Source organism: Coenobita brevimanus, chromosome 57 (genome assembly GCF_032717465.1).
Source record: "Coenobita brevimanus isolate Jiangsu-jjx chromosome 57, ASM3271746v2, whole genome shotgun sequence".
In the NCBI taxonomy this organism is placed as follows: Eukaryota; Metazoa; Arthropoda; class Malacostraca; order Decapoda; family Coenobitidae; genus Coenobita; species Coenobita brevimanus.
This window is the reverse complement of record NC_137010.1, coordinates 61,008,568-61,033,638: the sequence shown is the minus strand read 5'-3', so window position 1 is coordinate 61,033,638 and position 25,071 is coordinate 61,008,568. Positions and strand designations below refer to the sequence as shown.

Below are 25,071 nucleotides of genomic sequence, written 5' to 3'. Positions count from 1 at the left end.
GGGATGAGTGAGGCTGGTCACTCTCATCTTAAATGCTGGGACCAACTGCCTAGCCCCGGGCTCCTACGCTCCTCATGGTGCAATGTAGGATTGGATGATGGGTGGATGGATGGATTATTATTATTATTATTATTATTATTATTATTATTATTATATTAATATTAGTATTAGTCATCGTCCTTGATCATCATCTCCATCATCGCGACCTCTTTTCTAACCCAAGGTAGGGGTGAGGTAGGGTCCACAGGGCAATGATGCAGGGAGTATGTTAAAAGATGAAATAAGCAACAGCATGGCCGGTGATAATTTACTACTACTACTACTAATAATAATAATAATAATAATAATAATAATAATAATAATAACAACAACCAGAAAACGGAAATTGCCACTAACAATTTCAGTAACTCACTACACGACAAGGTCATCCAATTTCTACCTCAGTTCGACTGCAGGGGCTGATTTATTCCAAAATGTCCCAATATTATGACAATCGCTAGACACGGTGAATTTAACGCCCTTCATATAGTGAGCACTTCGAAGTGAGGAGCTCTTGTAGCAGGGGTCCTCCCTAGAAGAGTGTCAAACACGTTCAGCGAAGGTGAAAACACGAAAATCCTCGCACAGCAAAAATGGCGGAGTCCAAACTACTTTCGATTGAACCCTGCATGATCTCAGAAACTGCTGGTCTAAATGGTCCCATAGTCATTTCAGACCCGCTCCCCGACCTTGGCTATGTCCCAGAAAAATTTCAAATCTCTACCTTCAACGGTTTCTGAGAGTCCGCGACTAAACTATTTTTATAGGTTTTTGGATGTAACTGGAAAACCATTACTGGGAGCTGGACGATACTGGGTCGGTCCTATGAAGCCGCCAGCTGGGGAATCCGATGGCCAAGTATGCCGACCGTAGCTTTGAAACTGAGCGAATACGAGCAACTTACTTCTTCGTAAAAATAATAATAATAATAATAATAATAATAATAATAATCTCTATCTATCTATATACCTAGGCTGCTTCCCCCAAGGAAAGGGAGGTAGCCGAGACAGGACGACTCACTCTCCATTTACTCATCCATTCAAACACATTCATTCGCATCTTAGCCCCAAAGGGGAGAACGGACGGATCCTCACCGCACCACACCGCACAAGGGTCAACTGGGCAATGCAATCAGTGACATCCGCAGCAGGGCCCGACAGCAGAACTGGTTTACCCCTGCCACATCATAACAGACCCATCCCCTTACCCGCACCTGACCTGACTAGCTGATCAGACCAAATGCGGGAGAATATCCCCTCAGGGCTGCGTCATCACTTATTCATTCACAATTTCTCTCCATTTATTTCTGTCACGCACAGCCACTCTTCCTTGCTCAACAGACATCCCTCTCGCATCCAGCGCTCTCTTCACACTGTCCATCCATCCTATTCGTGGTCTTCCTCTCAGCCTTACACCTCTCACATCAGATCTAGTTATCTTTTTCACCAATCGCTCATTATCCATTCTCTCCATATGCCCAAACCATTGCAACACCCTCTGCTCAACTCTACCAGCCATCTCCCGAACAACTCCAGTTCTCCTTCGCACTTCATCATTTCGCACCCGATCCATACGCGTCACTCCACACATACTCCTCAGACATCTCATCTCCATTACATTCAAACTTTTCCTCTCTGCTACACCCATATTCCATGTTTCAGACCCATATAATGCAGTCGGTACCACAACACCCTCATACAGCCTTCTCTTTACATCCATTCTAAGCGAACGACATTTAAACACTTTTTTCATTCCTCCCAGCACCTTTCCTACTTCATTTATTCTAAACTTCACTTCTGCATCTATTCTTCCATCCACAGCAACATGTGACCCTAGATATTTAAAACAATCTACCTCCTCAAGCAACTCACCATTCAAAACTATATTCATCCCCCTACCATCTGCCAACCTCGTACACTTCATCACTTTACTCTTATTCTCATTTACTTTCAATTTCCTCCTCTCACACACCCTTCCAAACTCCTCTACCAACTCTCTCAATCTCTCCTCTGAATCAGTCACCAGTGCAGTATCATCTGCAAACAGCAGCTGCTTCAGATTCCACTCTCCTCCATCAACATTTACCAGACTCAGACCACCTAAAACTCTTGCATTCACCTCCCTTACAACACCATCCATGTAAATATTAAACAACCAAGGCGACATCACACATCCCTGTCGCAGCCCCACTCTCACGGGAAACCAATCACTCACAGCATTTCCCACTCTTACACACGCTCTACTATTTACATAAAAACTTTTCACCCCTTTTAGTAACCTACCATCAAGTCCATACAATCTTAAAACAGTCCACAAAGCCTCCTATCAATTCTATCATACGCTTTCTCTAAATCCATAAATGCCCAAAACACATCCTTGCCTTTCGCTAAATACTTTTCACACACTTGTCTCACAGCAAACACCTGATCAACGCATCCCCTCCCTCTCCTAAAGCCACACTGTTCATCACTAATTACTCCTCTGTACCCTCTCTAACTCTCATAATTAACACTCTACCATACACCTTACCTACAACACTCAACAGACTTATACCCCTAAAGCTAGTACATTCATACTTATCACCCTTGCCTTTATACAACGGGACCACACAAGCACTTGCCCAGTCAATTGGCACCATACCTTTCTCAAAGCACACATTCAACAATCTTACTAACCAGTCAACAATAGTCACTCCACCACCCTTCAGGCATTCCACAGCACACCCATCCATACCTGCAGCTTTCCCTGCTTTCATCTCCTTTACTGCCTTCTCCACTTCCTCCTTCGTGATCAAAGAATCATTCAACTCTCCCAACACATTTATTCCTTGCACCCTTCCATCCGCCACAATCTCAGCCACCCTTTCCTCCTCTACATTTAACAATCTTTCAAAATACTCTGCCCATCTCTTCCTTACTGCATCCATCTCAATTAACATCCTTCCATCCTCTGCTTTTACTCGTTCTTCCTTCCCAGACTCTCCCTTTCGCACCCTTTTCACCTCCTTCCAAAACATTTTCTTATTCTGCTGAAAATTCTCTGTCAGCCGCCTACCCCACCTCTCATCTGCTGCCACTTTAGCATCACGCACAGCCCTTCTCGCTCTATTCCTCTTCTCCTTATACCTTTCATATGACATCTCATCCTTCCTCTGCAGCCACACTTCATATGCATGTCTCTTCTCAGCGACAGCCATACTTACTTCCTCGCACCACCATTCACTTCCTTTTCTTACACCACCACCCACACGTCTCACACCACACACCTCTTCTGCATGCCCCACCACAGCACTCTTAAACAACTGCCATTCCTCCTCCACGCTGCCATTTTCCCGATCTTTCACTGCGTTCCACTCATCTTTCAATTTCTCCTGATACTCTATCTTTTTCTCTCTTTTATCGAACTCACTCACTTTCAAAACCTCCCTGCCACACCTAACCCTCCTAGCTCTCATCCATCTCTTACCTACTCTTAACTTTCCCTCCACCAGGTAGTGGTCAGACATACCTCCACCCTCCCCTCTCAGAACTCTCACATCCAACAATCTTCCTATTACATTCCTAGACACAACCACATAGTCCATCAAGGCTCTATCAACAACCCTTCCACCCTCCTGTCTCACCCATGTATACTTATAAATATCTTTCTTCTCAAACAGCGTATTCCCAATCACCATCTCTCGCTCAACACACATCGCTATCATTCGTTCCCCATTTTCATTTCTTCCAGGCACACCATGCATACCAACTACGCCTTCAACTGCTACATTTCCCACTCTAGCATTCAGATCTCCCATCATTACCACATTCACATTCGCTTCAAAACTCTGCAGACACTCATCAACATCATTCCAGAAAGACTCCCTCTCTTGTTCATCCCTTTCACTACCAGGCCCATATGCACTCACAAACACCCACAACTCACGTTCAAATTTCGCTTTCACCCACATCAGTCTCGATGACACCTCCTTCCATTCAATCACACATTGCTGAACTTCCGGACTCACTAACAAGGCCACACCTTCTCTTGCCCTTCCTCTATCAACACCTGACAAATTTCCATTCACACTTCCAAACATAGATTCCCCCTTCCCTTTCATCTTCGTTTCACTCAAAGCTAACACATCCAACTTTCTTCTCACAAACATTCTCCCAATGGCAAGAACATTATAACCTAAAACCGGTGTGGTAAGTTATAATATTAATAATATTATACACCACGCCCAGTGATAATATAGCAGTAATAATAATAATAATAATAATAATATACACCACCACCAGAACAATCATAGTCATACTCTACAGTATACCCTCGAAATTCGCGAGGATTATTTCAGCAGACTCCACATACACTCCCCACATAAACTTACTCGGCAGCTTACATATAATTAAATACAAGCCCTCTAGAGTAATTATAATATTCATAATCTACAACGTAACAGCTATAAATCTCTTGCCCTTCCGCACAACACCATAAGCACATACTGTATTAGACGATGATAAACATACTGCAGTGAAATATGAAGAGTAGAATGATAATGTGTCCACTGATACTGAATGGATCATAATTTTAGTCATCGTCGTAAATACCCACAATGCCATACAGTACAGCAGCAACAAAAACTCCCATCGCACAAACTCATTTGCATTCATGTCACGGTTGAAAACTACTACTGTAAAACCGCAAATAACCAAAACAACGAACTGTGAATTCGCAAATAGTCAAAGCAGCAAACTGTGAACCAGAAAATAGCCAAATCCGCGAATTGTAAATCAGTGAATAGCCTAAATCGGGAAATACCGATCCGTGAATTGTAAGGACACACTGCAACTACATAACATAAAGATAGTGCCTGGAATTATCTGACATATACTCACCTTCACCATTTTTTTTATTCTTTTCATTACAATACCGTGTTTACTATATTTTCTTTGTGCCAGATGATTTCACTCAGCTTAAAAGATAAATCTGTGGACTGCATTGGCTATAAGTAACCTCCATAGCCTCACACACACACACACACACACACACACACACACACACACACACACACACACACACACACACACACACACACACAAGGAAAAACAAAGAATTAAACTGATTTCATTACACCAAATAAGAATAACACAATCACCAATATCAGTGTTGTTGTTGTTGTTGTTTAAAGATTTCCTACACCTACAGTGCAGGCCGGGCCATACATTAGCCCCGTCAGTGGGGTTTAGGCTGATTAAAAAATAGTAAGGGAGGAGATAGGGCCTGGGGATTGCCCAGCACACACGCCCTGTCACCTGGCTGGCTTTGTGGTGTATGTGAATATCAGTGTTATCAACAAAGTAAATACAGGAAGTGACCGCAGAATGGTGGGTCACACAGCCAGATTCAGTTTCAGAAGTGACAGCAAGAAGCTAATTAAAAACGAAAGGATATGCCCAATAAAAGTAAGCGAAAACATAACAGCCTTTCAGTTACAAATATGCAACAGATTTCAGGCTCTAAACTAGGCTGAATGTGACACTGACCAGGTGAATGACACTCTAACAAAAGTGCTTAAGAGAATCAGCTGAGGTAGTAGGGAAAGCTAATACAACCAAAGCCAACAAATACTTAAATATGACCCTCGAGTTCATGAAAAGAAGAAAGAGATGAGAGTAAAAGCAAAGATGAAACAGAAAGAGTGGAATCAAGTAATTTTATGAAGATGAGACAGAGAAAAGAAAAAAGAAAGAGAAACATGGATCACATCAAAGATATCGCCAAAAAAAAAGGAAAAAATCTGAAACAGTGGAATGCAAAATGGCACTAGGAATGCAAGAAATTATATCACTCAGAGATAAAGATGGTGAAGTCCTTAACTGCAGAGATATGGCGAAGTGAGTTGAAGAATTTTACAAAGAACCGTACGCATCAAAGATAATAGTATCATAAGTTAACTTTTCCGTGGACACAAGTGAAATACCAGAGGCAACGCCAGGTGAGGTAAGCATTTCTCTTAGAAGTATGAAAAGAGGGAAGACCCTAGGAGAAGATAGAATAGTAGCAGTTTTACTGTTGAATGCAGCAGTAGAAGTTCAAAATTGGTTCGACCACTTATTTACTCACCGTATTAAGAAGAAGAAAATTCCCAAAACATGGAGTAATTCAAGTAATGCATGAGTTATTTTGTTTTACAAAAAAAAGGTGATTCAAAAGAACTTAATAACCATCGACCTATTAGCTTATTATCAGTTATTTACAACCTCTTCACTAAAGTCCTTACGAACAGTAAAACAAATAAATTGGAAGAAAACCAAAATCGTGAACAGGCAGGATTCCGAAGCGGGTATTAGGCTACTGATCATCTACAAACAATGAATCTGCTGAGAAAACTATAGACTATAATGAACCACTGTGCTTAGGTTTTGTTGATTACAAAAAGGCTTTCGACTCAGTGGGGCACATAGCAATATTAATTCACTGCAGAAACAAGGAGTAAATGAAAACTCTGTAAAACTGCCCGGAAACACATACAAAGAGGAAACTACTACAGTTAAATTACATGAAGACTCATAGAAAATTAAGATATATAAAAGCCATACGTCACAGAGGTACAATTTCATCATAACTGTTTACAGCACGCCTTGAAAGTACTTTCAGAAAGACAGATTGGGAGAATAAAGGAGTAAACATAGATGAAGAAAACTTACACCATTTAAAATTTGCAGATGACACTGTTCTTGTCTCAGCAACAACAGAAACATTGCAAGGAATGTTAAATGACCTAAATAGACAAAGTCTCAAAGTAGGGCTAAAGATGAACCAGAATAAAACTAATGTTCAGTCCAAATACAACAAAGAACGTCATCAAAATAAAGGAAGAAATTCTTGAAGAAGTTGAGGAGTAAAATTACTTAGGGTAAAAAGAGATAGGGCAGTGGATGTTGGAGAGGCCCAAATAAGAGAGGACAGTGTTTGAAAACTTCCTGTACTGTTGTTTGCAGGTGACACTGTACAGATAAGTAAAGACGATGGGGAACTGTAAGGCTTGTTAAATGAGTCTGAGAGAGTGTGTAAGAAACGGAATATAAAGGTGAATGTAGGGAAGAGTAAACTAATGGTCTTCCAGTGAAATGTAATGTACAGTGAGGTTCGATGATGAGAAAATGGAAAATGTGAGTGGATTTAAGTACTTGGGTAGTGTGATAAGTAAGGATGGAAGTTTGGAGGGTGAAGTGCTTGAAATGGTATAACAAGGAAGAAAGGTTGCTGGTTCTTTGAAAGAAGTGATATGAAATAGGGAAGTGAGCCTGGTAGTAAAATAGCCGCTGCATGAGAGTATTGCGATACCAATTCTAACGTATGGAAGTGAAGCTTGGACCTTGTTGGAAGGACACAAGTCAAACGTGAGGGCAGTTGAAATGAGTTATTTGAGAGGAGCATGTGGAGTTACACGGAGAGATAGGCTGACAAATAAGGAAGTGACAAATAAGGATATAAAGGAGCGTTGTGGTGTGGATGTGGATGTGACAGAAAGCGTTAGGAGAAATACGATGAGGTTTTGGCCATGTGGAGAGAATGGAGAGTGAGAGACTACGAGGACAGTGTATGTGAGTGAGGTGGAGGGGGGGAGAGGGAGGGGGAGGCCGAGGATGAGATGGAGGGATGGGGTGGAGAGGTATATGAGAGAGGGGTGTGTGAGTTGGGAGCAGGGCAGTGAAATGGCGGGGGACAGGGCGACTTGGAGGCGATTTGTTTGTGGCCACCTCAAACGGGATTGAGGCGTCTGGCAATATATATATATATATATATATATATATATATATATATATATATATATATATATATATATAGCCTCTGGGGTAAAGTGGAAAAGTGTGAGTTTTCGTGCACTGAAGAACGAGGGTTCGAGCTCCGCCAGGGTAACAAACTTTGGGAGCGTTCTTCTGGCCACGTACTGCATTGGCGGACATAAGGTGTCCTGTGGTTGAACCAATGTCGCATACTATAAAGTATGCTTGCACCCAGTCGGCTTGCGCAGGCCGATTACACTTGGTTCACAGACTACACACACATCCAAAGCCACTCTAACACTACAATTACACTTACAAGCACTTCTCACCCTACATACAATCTCTACTAGACAGCCTAAGCCACTTGGTAGAGATACGTTGGCTGAATCATTCCCACTTCGGTCGGGATAGCCGGTCATGCAGTGGACACTCAAACGGCTGATGAGATGAGATGAGATGATATATATATATATATATATATATATATATATATATATATATATACAAACACACACACACACACACACACACACACACACAAGTGCTCGTGTGCCCGAAGGAGCACTTGCTCCTGCGGAGGGCTCTTGCGCAGCTATAATTTTAGTTATAGCTACGGGCAAAAACTTTTACGGAGATCCTATGCCAGGTGCTGGGAGCAGTATTTTTTGGTCAAAATGTGATCGCTCATTAAATTTAGTAAAAGTTTTTCAATCGTGATGGGACCAAGTTTTTTCACATCAGCGAATTTTTTGCTATTTTTGTGCCAATTTTGGTGCGATTTGAATGTGTAGTTTTGGCTGCCCAAAATACACACACACACACACACACGGCTAGTGCTATAGTATATTAGATGTGTGTGTGTGTGTGTGTGTGTGTGTGTAATTCACCGGGTCGGTCAGAATCACTTGATGGTCGTGATCGTCAGCTTTTACCCTCCCGGAAGGGAGCTGAGAGCTCATATAGTCCGATCTAAGGGCAAGGCTGTGACCTGCACACACACACACACCCGTCCCCTTGCTCAAGGGGGACAGTAACCGCCCACTTCGTCAGTGTGTGTGTGTGTGTGTGTGTGTGTGTGTGTGTGTGTGTGTGTGTGTGTGTGTGTGTGTGTGTGTAAAAAATTACGTCACTGTATTGTTGCTGTTCCTGTTCATCTGAAGGTGAATACAGTAGACAGCATGACGAAATTTCCCTTCTGCATCAGCCCACCATCCTCCTTCTGTGGGAGAGGGAGTTGAATGTGTATAACTGAGTAGCAGAGCAGTCCTGTTACATCACTGCCACCACGTGAAGGCGTCCCTCCCCAGATTCACGTCATCGTACTGAAGGTGTATACCACTCCAAAATAAAGTCCCGAACACACACAGAAGAGAAGACAACACAAAGCTGAAGCAGGAGAAAGGGGAAACTTGCCTGAGGTGATGAGGGAGGAGTTGAACGAGTAGGAGGGAGCTGAAAGAAAAGGGAGAAGAGGTGAGGTGAGAGAGGCATCACTGACCATCACGTATATACACGTCACACACACAGCCTTACGGGTACGTCCCACTGAGATCAGAATCGGACTTAGAAGGCTTCGTAACACCTCTTCCTTTGAGATTTATTTTCCATCTACACCTTAACATCGTCTTGTAAATCACTGATGCTATGTCGATACTAATATAAATTAAACCATATAATGAGGTGAAATGTGCAAAAAATTGACAGGAAAAAGTGCTTCATTTTCCTGGCCATGGAAAAAAAATTACGTGATAATGGGGACTTCGTAACACTTCTTCCTAGCCGTTTACTTTGCATATTACACCTTAACACTCATTTTTAGGCTATTTAGCCCGCTTAAATATGGACTCAGCCTCACCAATATAATCGAAGAGAATGTTCACGTGTAAGATGGAGGGCATATCGCGAATAAATAAGCGCTAAGAAATCTATATCAAAGTTACGTATCTATGTCAAAATTTGAGGTTGTATGTCAAAGTTGAGGCTCCATGTCAAAGTTGAGGCTCTATGTCAAAAGTTAAGGCTCCATTTCAAAAGTTAAGGCTCCATGTCAAAGTTCAGTTTCTGTGTCAAAGTTAAGGCTTTATGTCAAAGTTAAGGCTCTATGGCAATTATTATGGCTCAGTGTCAAAGTTATGGCTCTATGTCAAAGTTAAGGCTCTATCAAAGTTAAGGCTCATTGTCAAAAGTTAAGGCTCTATTTCAAAGTTAAGGCTCTATGGCAATTATTATGGCTCAGTGTCAAAGTTATGGCACTATGTCAAAGTTAAGGCTCCATGTCAAAGTCAAGGCTCTATGTCAAATTTAAGGCTCTATGGCAATTATTATGGCTCAGTGTCAAAGTTATGGCTCTATGTCAAAAGTTAAGGCTCTATTTCAAAGTTAAGGCTCTATGGCAATTATTATGGCTCAGTGTCAAAGTTAAGGCTCTGTCAAAATTAAGACTCTAGGTTAAAGTTGAGGTTCAATGTCAAAGTTAAGGCTCTATGTTCGATTCTGATCTCACTGTGACGAAACCCTTACAAAGACAAATATATATACAAGCATAGATACACAGCCTAGGTGAGATAATATTGAAAGGCAAAGCTATGACTTAACTCTGGATTACAAGGAAGCATAGATGAATTATACAGGCAAACAGACACAGCCTAAGCGAATGGAAAATAAGAAGACAAAGACAAGACTCAAATTTGGCTAATATAGAGGCACAGATACTTAGCTTAAATGGGTCGAGAGTGAAGAGAAATTTTTAAAAGGCTAAGACTTAAACTGGCTTACACAGAAATATAGATAATTATACATGCACAGAGACACGGACTAACTGAAGAAAATATATAGGGGGCAAAGACTTAAATTAGGCTTACATAGAGACACAGAGGAAATGGTAAATTATATAAACCCAGGAACACAGTCTCGATGAAGAAAAGAAATTGCAAAGGCGAGAGCTAAGGCCAAAGTTTAGCTGAAACAGAGGCCTTTAAATTCATACGAGGACAGAAACACAGACTAAATGAAGGGAAAATATATAAGGCAAAGCTGAAACTCAAAGATAGTACATATACACAGGTTAAATAGACCAACAGTAAGCAAAAAATCAAACCTTTCAGTCAGCTGATGAATTTCTAGTCTACTCTTGCCATCTTCAGACGATTTGGTTCAGCTTTGTTATGAATTTCACAGGTAGGACCCCCCTGAGTTTAATGAAATCGTCTAGAAAGGCATATACGATCATAATAAAAAAAAACAGCACCTCATCGCACCGAAATGGTTAAAAATGCACAGGTAATATTTCAATCTGGCTCACATAAAAAGAGACGGGCCGCCTGAATGGATGACGTATGTTTCGCTTTATTCTTACACCTTTCACGGGTTAATATGCAGCTTTGGAGAGCCACATTCTGAACTGGAGAGTTTCTATACCACATTCTTTAACCCTTTCACTAATCAGTCTATCTTAAGGTGAGTAGTATGGTGGCAGAACGAATAAAATTGCAAAAAAAAAAAAAAAAAAAAAAAAAGTCACTCGATTGAGGGAGTGACAAATACATAACTAAGACTCAATCTTTGCACAAATTTAGAGTCTACAATAGTCACAGAGTCACGTATCATTTACGAAAGCACAGACGCAATACAGCCTGAACTGACCACAAATGTAAAGAAAGAAGCTCTGAAATACCGAGAAAAGCACAAATATGGCTAACACAGGCACAGACACCGGATAATATTCGTATGTTATAAAAGCACAGACTTACCACAAGACATGGGAAATACATCATAATGACCATAGTGTATAAGAAAATCTCTCTCTCACACTCACACACACACACACACACACACACACACACACACACACACACACACAAGGTACAGTCGTGGTCATAAATAATCACCTATCTTCTGGTACCCTGTGCCTCAGGCTGGCCTCTTTATGCGTCGCAAATCTCAGTACGAGTAGAGTAAAAGGGGCTGAGAGAGGGGGACCAGATAGGGAAAGGTGGTGGGGGGACGAGAGATGGTGCGAGGGTGGAGTGAGGATGGGGAGGGAGGGTAGGTAGGCGAGCGAGAATGAAATGCGAAGTGGTGGTCACATTATTTGTCTATTTTGTTATTCAGGGCATGATATAAAGGAATTAATATTCAGTTGAAAACGCTGCATTACACCTTGTATAGCGGCGTCAGATAACAAGCTTTAGAGTGGCGATATCAAGGGCTGGCTAGTGAGAGAAATATATTGACGTGACAGACCAAACAGTAGTGCGGAGCCAGATATTTGTGTTTATCCGTGTATTTTGACTTTGGACGCAGAATGGAATCTGGATGGCTTTGACCACCGTAATGTTTGTGTAAGAAACGTCCTCTACCCTTAAATGTAATTAATTTTTGGAACTAAATATCATATATATGCAACCTTTGACATGGCTGTTTCCACAGTATATATGATAATTTTCTAGGTATAAACTCCCACTATACAGTCAGTATCATATCAGGTATTTTATGGCATCTCTATATGAAAGTGCTGTTGAAAATGACTGTGTTTAAAAGGTATATAAATCTGATGTCTGAGCACATGGGTCGATATAAAAACGATATATCACAATCTCATACAAGGAAAATGAAACAAAATCCTACCAAAACTCACAAAATATATCTATATCAATATTTACCGACATTAATCAAGCCAAAGCAACCAGGAAAGCCTTTGTAATTAGTCCAGTGGCCTCCTGCCTCACCTCTTGCTGTCTTCGAGGCATCAAGGAAACAATGTTGTTGATGGTTTGCTAGTTTCGTCTGAAAAGCTCCCACTCGGCCGTGGTGTGCTGGTGGAGGCGGGCCCGTGTTCTCTCTTTCTCTGGTTCCCATGCATTGACAATATGGTCCCACACAGTCTCGATGGCTCTGCGCTAATGTTTGATCTATCACGTCTATATATTTCTCTCAGCCAGCCTTTGATATCACCACCTTTCTAAAGCTTGTGATCTGGCGCCGCTATACAAGTTGTAATGCAACGTTATCTACCGAATATTAATTCCTTTCTATTATGCCCTGAATGAAGAAAATAGACAAATAACGTGACCACCACTTCGCATTTCGTTCTCCCTTCCTTACTCACCCTCCGTCCTCTCCCTCACTCCACCCCCGCATCATCACTCGTCCCCCCACACACCTTCCCTTCTCTCTCTGGCCCCTCCCTCTCAGCCCCTCTTACTCCACTGTGACTTGCCGCGCATAAAGGTGCCAGCCTGAGGCAAGGGGTACCGGAGGATAGGTGATTATTTATGACCACGACTGTACACAAGAAGTACCATCAAGAGCAAACCTTCACCGTGAATCCCCTGTCAGCACTGTAACCCGTCTTCCATATTCCTCATTCCTTCCGGAGCAGGTTTTATAACAGATGTGTTTGATACTGATAGCACATTTTAAGAAATCAGGATAACCCCTTCCGTCAAATGATATCTAATTAATTATATTTTTGCTATCCACGAGCTAATATACACAGCTTAAAACCATCATTTACCCCTTCACTGCTAGAGGTCCTTAAATGAAAAAAGAAATCCGTCTGAAGGTAACAAGCATGATATTGGAGTGAAAGAGTTATTTACCTTCCACTGCAGAAGCTAGCAGAGAAGTGTCGACGCACCTCTGATCGGGACAGTAGAGCATCAAAGTTAATACAAAGAGCCATTTAAGAGGAGACAAGATTTCATATGGACCATGGGAGAGAGGAAAGGAACGCCAAGACGAAAGATAGCAGATGTGGATAACAGTGATTTTAACTACAGTTCTACAGAAATACAATATCACAGCGAAATGAAACTCGGGGAAAGATCGCTGGCCTACTACTACGTTTACAAATTATTAAAAAGTAGCCTAGTGGTTAGAACACCCCCAACCGGAGTGACGGCATGACTGGAGGTTTTCGATCGAGTTACTAATGTCACCGAGGGAAGTTGGCTGGCAATCTACCCTTAAATGTACCAGATTACCGCAGTCTAGCCTCGGACCTCTACACCTCGAAGTGGGCAAAATGGGATTGGCTATCACAAGACCTGTGCTGTGTGGGGCGTACAGTGTCGTTTTACAATACGGTTTCTCGACACCATTCACACCAAAGACTGACTACCAACCACTTTCATTTTCTCCTTCTTTCATACATACTAAAGGGTGAGCCAAAAATGATCGACATACTGTATATTTTTGTTGTTTTTTTTACTTGTGTTCTGTTGACTTTATATTTACCGAATTTTCATGCATGAACTCTGCGGCGCTGTGAACCACTGTCAACCTTAAACGGTGAGTTGTAGTGTTGTCATTATGGACTTCAACTCTCTCTCTCTCTCTCTCTCTCTCTCTCTCTCTCTCTCTCTCTCTCTCTCTCACTCTGCTATCAGGTTGGTGTTATTCCTTTTCGCCTTAACCCACTGACGATTTTATTAGGCTTAAGGTATTTTTTTTAACTGGATGGGTTAAATACAGACTTAATTAAACCATCCAATCCACGAGATCTTTCCTTGTGAGTCAAATAGTTTGGAAACAACACAACTATCTAAAAATTACGTCATCCTGAGTCTAGGGGCTAACATGGGTGCTCTGTTGTCTGTCTGTACCAAATACGGGCTGAGTGCACTGAGTCTATGTGGGTAAAAATATACAAGAAGGGGAGGGGAAATCACTGCAGCCTTTGAGCATAATATGGTAACAGTGCTTCATCTCGACGTAATGTGTATCCCTGTATGACTGACTAACTTGCTATATTAAAAAAAGGTCGCGCGTGTCACTGCTCATGAAAGATCTGAACTTCAGCCAAAAAACGCCGCTATCGGTACTCCATATATCTGTCTATCCACCTGCCATCTGAAGCCTTAATCCAGGGAAGGGTACCCACAAACAAATCACCTTCACATCACCCTGTCCTACACCATCAAGCAGCCCTCCATCCAACTCATAACACCCTCACCATATTATCACTTTGTATTTTTGGTAATTCATAAGAGGACAGGATTTGGACTTCAAAAGGAAAGTGACCGCCAGATATTATCCTTTCTCATGCTGGAGAAGTAGGAATCAGGAGAGGAATGCACAGGGAAACCGAAGTATTGTAATGGCTGCCTGTGTTTGAATGTAAGTCGGTACATACTATCAGTATGAACTCACGGGTACAAACACAATATCCCTGCGTATAAAAGGTAATATAACAAACACTAAATTGAAATGGCTACCAAAGATGGCCTCAAATTTCGTTAAAACACACTAAACTGAGCTTCCCCACACACCGACATCACACACACACACACACACACACACACACACACACACACAAAACACCCCAGCTAACAGGAGTCATAAATGGTTCAGGCCTAACACGTACTCACTATGGATGGTGGTAATTTACACCAAAGGCCATACGTAATGGTATTGACTCTAGAGCAGCAGCAGGACTACTGGGTCGTAGGGAACGGGGTGTCCGATACATACAATATGGTAACGAATCAAGGAAATACTAAGATAAGTTTGATTGATACCTCCTCCTCCTCCTCATCCTCATCCTTATCCCCCTCCTCCTCTTCCTCCTCCTCCTCCTCCTCCTCCTGTCCGCAACAAGGAGAAGGCCTACAAAAGGTACCGGAGCCAACCCACCCCTGAATCACATAATCTTTACGTTTCTGCCCGGAATCGTGCTAAGTCTGTTCTTCGCTCTATTAAAATTAATTTCATCCATACTAAATGCTCTCAACTCTCCAACTCGAATTCTTCCCGCTCCTTCTGGCACCTTGCCAAAAATCTTTCTAACAACTTTACCTCATCATCCTTCCCTCCTCTTTTCTACTCTGATGGTTCTGTAGCTATTTCTTCTACTGATAAAGCAGATCTCTTTGCACAGACTTTCTCCTCCAATTCCACCTTAGACGATTCCGGTGCTGTTCCTCCATCACTTCCCCCCTCTGACTTCCTCATGGCTGACATTAAAATTTCTTCAGTTGATGTATTTTCTGCCATTACTGGCCTCAGTACTAACAAGGCATATGGGCCTGATGGGGTCCCTCCTGTTGTTCTCAAAAACTGTGCTTCTGTGCTTACACCCTGCCAAGGCAAACTATTTCGCCTTTGTCTGTCAACTTGTACCTTTCCTTCTTGCTGGAAGTTTGCTCTCATTCAGCCAGTCCCAAAGAAGGGTGACCACTCCCAACCCTCCAACTATCGTCCAATTGCTTTAACGTCCTGTATTTCAAAAGTTTTCGAGTCAATTCTTAATAAAAAAATTTTAAGGCATCTTTCCTATCACAACCTTCTTTCCGATCGTCAGTATGGGTTCCGTCAGGGACGCTCCACTGGCGATCTTCTCACCTACCTTTCAGACTCCTGGTCATCCTCCTTTCGGGACTTTGGCGAAAAGCTTTGCCATTGCACTTGACATCTCAAAGGCTTTCGATCGAGTCTGGCATAAATCTTTAATTTCCAAACTGCCCTCCTACGGTTTCTATCCTTCTATCTGTACCTTCATCGCTAGCTTCCTTTCTGGTCGTTCTATAGCTGCTGTCGTAGACGGCCATCGTTCTTCTCCTAGATCTATCAACAGTGGTGTTCCTCAGGGCTCTGTCCTATCACCAACTCTCTTCCTTTTATTCATCAATGATCTTCTAAGCTGTACATCTAACTCTATCCACTCATACGCTGATGACTCCACCCTTCACCTTTCCATTCGGTTCCCGCAACGCCCATCTCAACAGTTACTTCAAGAAACAAGGGATGAGGCTATGGCACACCTAATGTCTGACTTGGCTCATATCTCTGACTGGGGTAAAAATAATATGGTTGTCTTTAATGCTTCTAAGACTCAGTTCTTACACCTATCAACCCGACAAAATCTTCCACAGGTATACCCACTAATGTTTAATAATATTCAGATTAATCCTGCATCATCCTTGAACATGCTTGGGGTTTCATTTACTCGGGACTTATCTTGGAAAGATCATATTGCATCTCTTGTAAAATCTGCTTCCAAGAGATTGGGTGTGCTAAGCCGACTCCGCTCTTTCTTTACCCCTGCACAATTGTTGACTCTATACAGGTTTTATCCGCCCCTGTGTGGAGTACAACTCTCATGTGTGGGGAGGCTCCCCACATACAGCTCTTCTCAATAGGGTGGAGTCAAAGGCTTTTCGTCTCATTAACTCTCCTCCTCTTACTGACTCCCTTCAACCTCTGTCTCTTCGCCGCACTGCTGCATCTTTATCTCTTTTCTATCGCTACTTTAATGGTCACTGCTCCTCTGAACTGTCTGCTTGCATTCCTCCACCTCTACGACGGGCGCGTAGCACCCGTCTGGCAGCAAACTCTCATCCCTTTTCTGTCCAACTCTCTAATGCAAGAGTTAACCGTTACTCCCAGTCTTTCATTCATGCAACAGGTCAGCTCTGGAACTGTCTCCCTCTGTCTGTATTTCCTCCTGCCTATGATCTCCAGTCTTTCAAACGCAGTGTGTCCAGGCATCTCAAAATGATCGGATCTTGAATTTGGCTCTCTATTGTATTTTGTTTTTCTCTTGGAGGGAACTGTTACTGCGGGCTCATGGCCTTTGGTTCCTTCTTCCTCGCATAAAAAAAAAAAAAAAAAAAATCATAATCATTCATTCATTGCCAGACGCCATGTATCCCAAACAGGGTGGTCAAGGGCTTAGAGTTAATTGTTTTACAGGGAGGGGCACTAATCCTCCACCAACCCCACCTGACACGTAGGGAGAACGTTATGCCAACAGCATCTGGTGTTCCCAGGCGGTCACCCATCCAAGTACTAACCAGACCCAACGTTACTTAACTTCGCTGATCGGACATCACACAACCTCGTCGCACGCCCACACCGATCGTGAACCAGTCACCCTTACACCTCATTCACCCTTACACATGCTTCACTACACCATAAAAACTCGTGACGGCACCTAGCAGCTTGCCATCTACACCGTACATGCGCAAAACTTTCCACAATCCTTCTCTGTCCACTTCGTCGTATTCTTTTTCCAGATCCATGAATGCCATAATCACCGTATGGTCCTTCTCACAAGCCTTCTCTGCTATCTGTCTCACTGCAAATATTTGATCCACACTTCCTCTGCCACTCCTAAAGCCACCCTGTTCATCACTCACTACGACTTCTGATATCTCTCTTACTTTCTCTATAATAATTCTTCCATATACCTTTCCTACCACACTCAATAAACTTATGCCACGATGATTCTTGCACTCACTTCGCTCACCTATATTTTTGTACAAGGGTACAATCACAGCCTTTTTCCACTCTGCAGGCACAGTTTCACTCATCCATGCCTTCTGCATATCTCCAACAAGAACTTCATTCCACTCTCTCCACTACTCTTAAGCATCTCTGCATACACCTCATCAACCCCAGCTGCTTTCCCATTTTTCAGCCGCTTCACAGCACTCTTCACCTGTGCGAGTGTCAATATATATATATTTGGAAGGGGTGATGAGAGAAGTAAAACACGAGTAATGGAGAGAGGGATGGCGTTGGTAATGAATGGTGATGGATGGAATATCTCAAATTTGTTGTATGCTGATGATGCAGTACTGCTTGCAAGTACAGGACAAGAACTTTGTAGGCTAGTGCAGAGTTTTGCTGATGTCTGTGAGCGTCGTGCCTTGAGAGTAAATGCAGAAACGAGTAAAGTGATGGTTATTGAGAGAGAAGGGGACTCCCAGTGCGATGTTACAGTGAATGGAGATAGACTGGAATTGGTAAAAGAGTTCAAATACCTGGGTACAGTGACAGAAAAGAGAGGAAAATGTGCAAAAGAAGTGGAAAGTAGAGTGACATCAAGAAGAAAAGTAGCTGGTGCAATGAAGGCCTTGATAAGAAACACAGACTTGGCTGTTGCAGCTGCACGAGTGTTAGTGCCAACTTTAACATATGGATGTAAGACTATGGTGTGGCATGAAAATGAAAAGTCAAGAATAAGAGCAGTGGAGATGGGACTGCTAAGCAATGTACGTGGATAGGATGGATAGGATGCGAAATGATGTGATTCGTGAAAGATGTGGAGTGCGGAAGTCGGTGGAGACCAGAATCGAAGAGAGTGTACTGAGATGGTATGGTCATGTGGAGAGAATGGATAACAACAGAGTGGTGAAAATGGTATATCTGAGCGAATCTGAAGGAGTGAGGAGGCGAGGTAGGCCAAGGAGAAGGTGGAGAGATATGGTGGATGAGTGTGTGAGGAACAGAGGTTTGGAAGTCGGTGAGCCTTGCGAACTGACAAGAGATCGAGCTTGTTGGATGAATGTTGTGAGGAGAAGTGCATGATCAGGGATTTGGCACCCCTTTTTAACATGGCAGCGTCCGGACTGACTCAGTCGGATACGTTTGTGTGAAGCTACAGATCGTGGTGAATCTGTCTGCCGTATCCGATAGAGCCAGGATTCCGGGGGCTTGAATAATGAATGAATGGAAGCGTGGCCCATTGGATTGGGCAAATCTGGGCTGTCTGGCCATTGCTACTCCTCATCCTGACCTAGGGTGGGAAAGGAGGTCCGGATGATGATGATGATGATAAATAGTAATAATAACAGTATTAATCTCTTTAATAATGGACCGATGTCTGTCTGTATCAGGGTGTATCCAGCTACTCCTCCTACACGAGTGGACCTATTTTGATCAAACTTTGCAGCAACTCCCCCTGGGGCCTCACAGTTTGTAAAAGCGTTTTTGGTTTCGAAATTCCAAACAAATATCTTATCTGCTAAGTTACAGCTTGTTTGCTGCAACGAAGTACATGAAGCCAAGTCCATTTCCTTTCAGCCTCACCACATGCTAGTTTATTCATACATTTTTAGTTTAGTTCAAAAATCCCCAAAATAAACAAAGGGTGACGGACTAAATGAGCGATGGCCACTGTAGGGGGCCTTACACGATGATAATAATAATATCAATAACAATAATAATAATTATTATTATTATTATTATTATTGTTATTATTATTATTATTATTATTATTATTATTATTAATGCGATTATTATCATCATCATCATTATTATTATTATTATTATTATTATTATTATCATTATTATTATTATTATTATATTATGACAGCAACATAAATAATGGCCTCAGGTTAATTACAGGTGCACTAAATGGCGTGTTGACTCCCCAGCACATAAAAATGCTTCTGGCTTCACTAATTAGGCCAATCAGGTGAGATCAAAGGTGGGCTTCAAAGTCTGGCCTCGGCGGGGTGACTGACTACGTAAACTGGCTGTTATGTAGGTAAACACAGCCTCTCAAGTAGTGCTGATCTATCCACCTGTGTCTATTCAAGTGTTTCTATCTATCTATCTATCTACCTGTCTGTCTATCTGTCTATCTCTATCTATCTATATGCCTGTCTATCTATCTAGGTGTGGATCAATCTGCTTATATCTATTTTATGTATCTATCCATCCATCCATCTGTTTATCGACCCAAAATCTGTTTCTGTAACTATGCCAATGTTCAACTATTTAAGTCTATCTATTTGTCTATCTATCTATCTGGCAATGTCTATCCGTGTCTATCAACATACCTCTATATATACGATCAATCTATCCATCCATCTATCTATCTACCTATCTATCTACAAAATCTGTTCACTTCTAAATACCGATGCATTTATCTATCAAACTCTATATCTATCTATCTATCTAACGCTACAAATGATCTATATCTATCTATTGCCAGACGCCTCAATCCCGTTTGGGGTGGCCACAAACAAATCGCCTCCAAGTCGCCCTGTCCCCCGCCATTTCACTGCCCTGCTCCCAACTCACACCCCCCTCTCTCATATACCTCTCCACCCCATCCCTCCATCTCATCCTCGGCCTCCCCCTCCCTCTTCCCCCCTCCACCTCACTCACATACACTCTCTTCGTCAGTCTTTCACCCTCCATCCTCTCCACATGGCCAAACCACCTCAGTGTGTTCCTCATAACGCTTCCTATCACATCCACATCCACACCACAACGCTCCTTTATATCCTCATTCGTCAGCCTGTCTCTCCACGTGACTCCACAGGCTCCTCTTAAATAACTCATTTCCACTGCTCTCACTCTTGACTTGTGTCCTTCCAACAATGTCCAAGCTTCACTTCCGTACGTTAGAGTTGGTATCACAATACTGTCATGTAGTAACTTTTTCACTTCCATGCTCACTTCCCTGTTTCTTATCACTGCTTTCAAGGAACCAGCAACCTTTCTTCCCTGCTGTACCCTTTCAAGCACTTCACCCTCCAAACCTCCATCCTTACTCATCACACTACCCAAATACTTAAACGTACTCACATTTTCCAATTCCTCACCATCCAACCTCACTGTACATTCACTAACTTCACCTCTCTCAAAGACCATTACTTTACTCTTCCCTACATTCACCTTTAGGTTCCGTTTCTTACACACTCTCTCAAACTCATCCACCAAACCTTGCAGCTCCCCTTCGTCTTCACTCAACAACACAGTATCATCTGCAAACAACAGTACAGGGAGTTTCCAAACACTATCCTCTCTCACCAGGGCCACTCCAACATCCACTACCCTACCTTGTACCTCTTTTATTACCCCATCCATGTACAGATTGAACAACCATGGAGACATGACACATCCCTGTTTCAAACCAACTCTCAAAGAGAAAAAATCACTTAGTTCACCATCCACACGCACTGCAGCCTTCGCACCATCGTACATACTCTTCACAGCATTCAACAACTTCCCATCTACTCCATATATTCTTAACACTTTCCACAATCCTTGTCTACAAATGATCATGTTACTAAAACGATGGTGATGTATCAGTTTAACTCTATCTATCCATCTATCTATCCATCTATCTATCTATCTATTCATCTATCTATTTATCTATCAATCCATCTATCTATCTATCCATTTATCTACCTATCCATCTATCTATCTATCCATTTATCTACCTATCCATCTATCCATCTATCTACCTATCCATCTATCTATCTATCTATCCATCTATCTATCCATCTATCTATCTATCAATCCATCTATCTATCTATCTATCTATCTATCTATCTATCTGAATTGATAACCTGTAAAAATAACCTCGACAAAGGCAGCTCCAGCACATGCGTCCCTACTCAGTAACGTGACTCGTATTGTAATAAACATTTTCCTTATAACTGTTGTGATTTACAGGGTGATTCAGAAGTATGGTGAGAGAGAGAGAGAGAGAGAGAGAGAGAGAGAGAGAGAGAGAGAGAGAGAGAGAGAGTCGGGTACTTCGATACGGTATACATAATAATTTTCACCTCCAAAATCCACAGAAAATACTCAATCGTTCTTTTCCCAGATCTAATTAGAGAAGGATCTTTTCTGTGACTTCTCCAGGACAAATACTTCCGTTAGTTCAGAATGACAGTTTGCAATATGCCATTAAGTCTATTAAACACCTCAAGAAGCGTATATTGCAAACTCTCATTCTGCATATATTTTTTCAACTGTCGTGGCCACATTAACTTATATTCGCTGTCGCCCCCACTGCACTAGGTCGGAGGAAACCTAAAGGAAACATCCCTATATCACATCGCTCTATCTCGTCCCCTCTCACCTTTCAGGCCCGCAGAGGCACCAAGGTCTCGCCCCTACAGGTGTTTAATCGACCTGATGGTATACTCGTCCTGCCCTTCATTTAGCACTTAGTAATCAAGGAGATGGAGAGCAGGGATTCAACACCTCCTTGCCCATCCGCTATCACATACATTAAAATTAGATTAGGTCAGGATTGGTTAAGTTCGGCTAGGTTAGGTTAGGCTAGGTTGAGTTAGATTAGGTCTGGTTAGGCTAGACTGATTAAGGTTAGGTTAAGCTGGGTTTGGTTAGGTTAGGTTTGGTTAAGTGATTCAAACGTAAACACGATAATGGACACATCTAGGGGTTATAATTCCCACCCTACTTAATTACTATCTTACAAGAAGCATTTGTCCTGGAAATGTCAGGAAGAAGTCTCCCTCTAATAATAATAATAATAATAATAATGACAACAATAATAATAATTTATATTTGGGGGCTGAAACTTAATATGTACACCTTGCTATCATCGCAGTATTCTTACTAGTATGGAATTTCCGCAGCACTATTTCCTCTGCGATTTATCCTGCTTATTCCATCATAGATATTCTCCTATATTTTATCAATATCTTTCACTACTGAGTTATTTTACATTAACAGCATACAAAAGGACACTGACCTGCAAAGCGAACAATAAATCACTACGTATGAAATGCTATGGAATCTCCAGAACAACGCAGGATTCAACCCTATCCGATAAATCTAGAGGCTTGGAAGATGTCGTAACGCCTCTTTCTCTGTCATTTATTCTACCTGTACTATCTTTTTTATCTTCTTATACTAACTGAAGCAATCCATGTCGATAACACACACACACACACACACACACACACATTATATATATATATATATATATATATATATATATATATATATATATATCTATATATAGTTATGCGAAGAAGAAGGAACAGAAGGCTGAGCCCGCAAAGCAGTTCCTTCCAAGAAAAAAACAAAAACAACACAAAAGAGGACCAAATTCAAGATCCGTTATTTCGAGATGCCTGGACACACTGCGTTTGAAAAACTGGAGATCATAGGAAGAAGGAAATACAGACAGAGGGAGACAGTTCCAGAGTTGACCTGTTGCATAAATGAACGACTGGGAGTAACGGTTAACTCTTCCATTAGCGAGTTGGACAGAAAAGGGATGAGAGTTTGTTGCTAGACGGGTGCTACGCACCCGTCGTAGAGGTGGAGGGATGCAAGCTGACAGTTCAGAGAAGCAGTAATCTTTGAAAAAGCGACAGAAAAGAGATAAAGAGGCAACAGTGCGGCGAAGAGACAGAGGTTGAAGGAAACCAGTAAGAGAAGGAGTTGATGAGACGGAAAGCCTTTGATTCCACCTTATTGAGAAGAGCTGTATGTGGGGAGCCTCCCCACACATGAGAGTTGTACTCTAAACAGGGGCGAATAAAACCCGTGTATAAAGTCAACAACTGTGCAGGGGTTAAGAAGGCACGGAGTCGGCTTAGAACGCCTAATCTCTTGGAAGCAGATTTTACAAGAGATGCATTATGATCTTTCCAAGATAAGTCCCGAGTGAATGAAACCCCAAGCATGTTCAAAGATGATGCAGGATTGAGCAGGATATTATTAAACATTAGTGGTTACGCCAGTGGAAGATTCTGACGGGCTGATAGGTGTTAAAACTGAGTCTTTGATGCATTAAAAACAACAAGATGATTTTTACCCCAGTCAGAGATAGGCTACGAGCCAAGTCAGACATTAGGTGCGCCATAGCCTCATCCCTTGTTTGCTGAAGTAACTGCTGAGATGGACGTTGCGGAAACCGAATGGGAAGGTGAAGGGTGGAATCATCAGCATACGAGTGGATAGGGTTAGATGTACAGCTTAGAAGGTCATTCATGAATAAAAGAAAGAGAGTTGGTGATAGGACATAGCCCTGAGGAACACTACTGTTGATAGATCTAGGAGAAGAACGATGGCCGTCTACAACAGCGGCTTTAGAACGACCAGAATGGAAGCTATAGGTGAAGGCACAGATAGAAGGATAGAAACCGTAAGAGGGCAGTTTGGAAATTCAAGATTTATGTCAGACTCGATCGAAAGCCTTTGAGATGTCAAGTGCAATGGCAAAGCTTTCACCAAAGTGTGTGTGTCTGTGTGTGTGTGTGTGTGTGTGTGTGTGTGTGTGTGTGTGTGTGTGTGTGTGTGTGTGTGTGAGAGAGAGAGAGAGACAGAGAGAAAAAAAGAGAGAGAGAGAAAAAAAAAAAAGAGAGAGAGAGAGAGAGAGAGAGAGAAAGCAGGTGTGTTCACTAATATGTCAGTAGAAAGAGCCTTCACCTACCTACCTGTGTGTACAGTATTTGTTCACTGCTGTCACATAATTATTCATTGTCCTGGCACTGACCTAGTGTGTGTGTGTGTGTGTGTGTGTGTGTGTGTGTGTGTGTGTGTGTGTGTGTGTGTGTGTGTGTGTGTGTGTGTGTGTGTGTGTGTGTGTGTGTGTGTGTGTGTGTGTGTGTGTGTGTGTGTGTGTGTGTGTGTGTGTGTGTGTGTGTGTGTGTGTGTGTGTGTGTGAAACAAAAGACAAGATTAACAAGATGCACAATAAATCACCAAGAGAAAGATGCTTCAAAGTTTCTTACGTTTCGGAGCTTTCTAGGAG

General features: G+C 42.1%; 1 protein-coding gene across 1 annotated transcript in view; it reads right to left on the bottom strand.

Moving 5' to 3' along the window:
• Positions 1–25,071, bottom strand: part of LOC145402055 (Ig-like and fibronectin type-III domain-containing protein 1) — a 512,409-nt gene that overhangs the window by 113,973 nt on the left and 373,365 nt on the right. Inside the window, exon 5 of the mRNA XM_080274151.1 lies at positions 9,225–9,263. Within this exon, the coding sequence (XP_080130277.1) occupies positions 9,225–9,263 (39 nt within the window). The remainder of the gene's footprint in view (positions 1–9,224; positions 9,264–25,071) is intronic.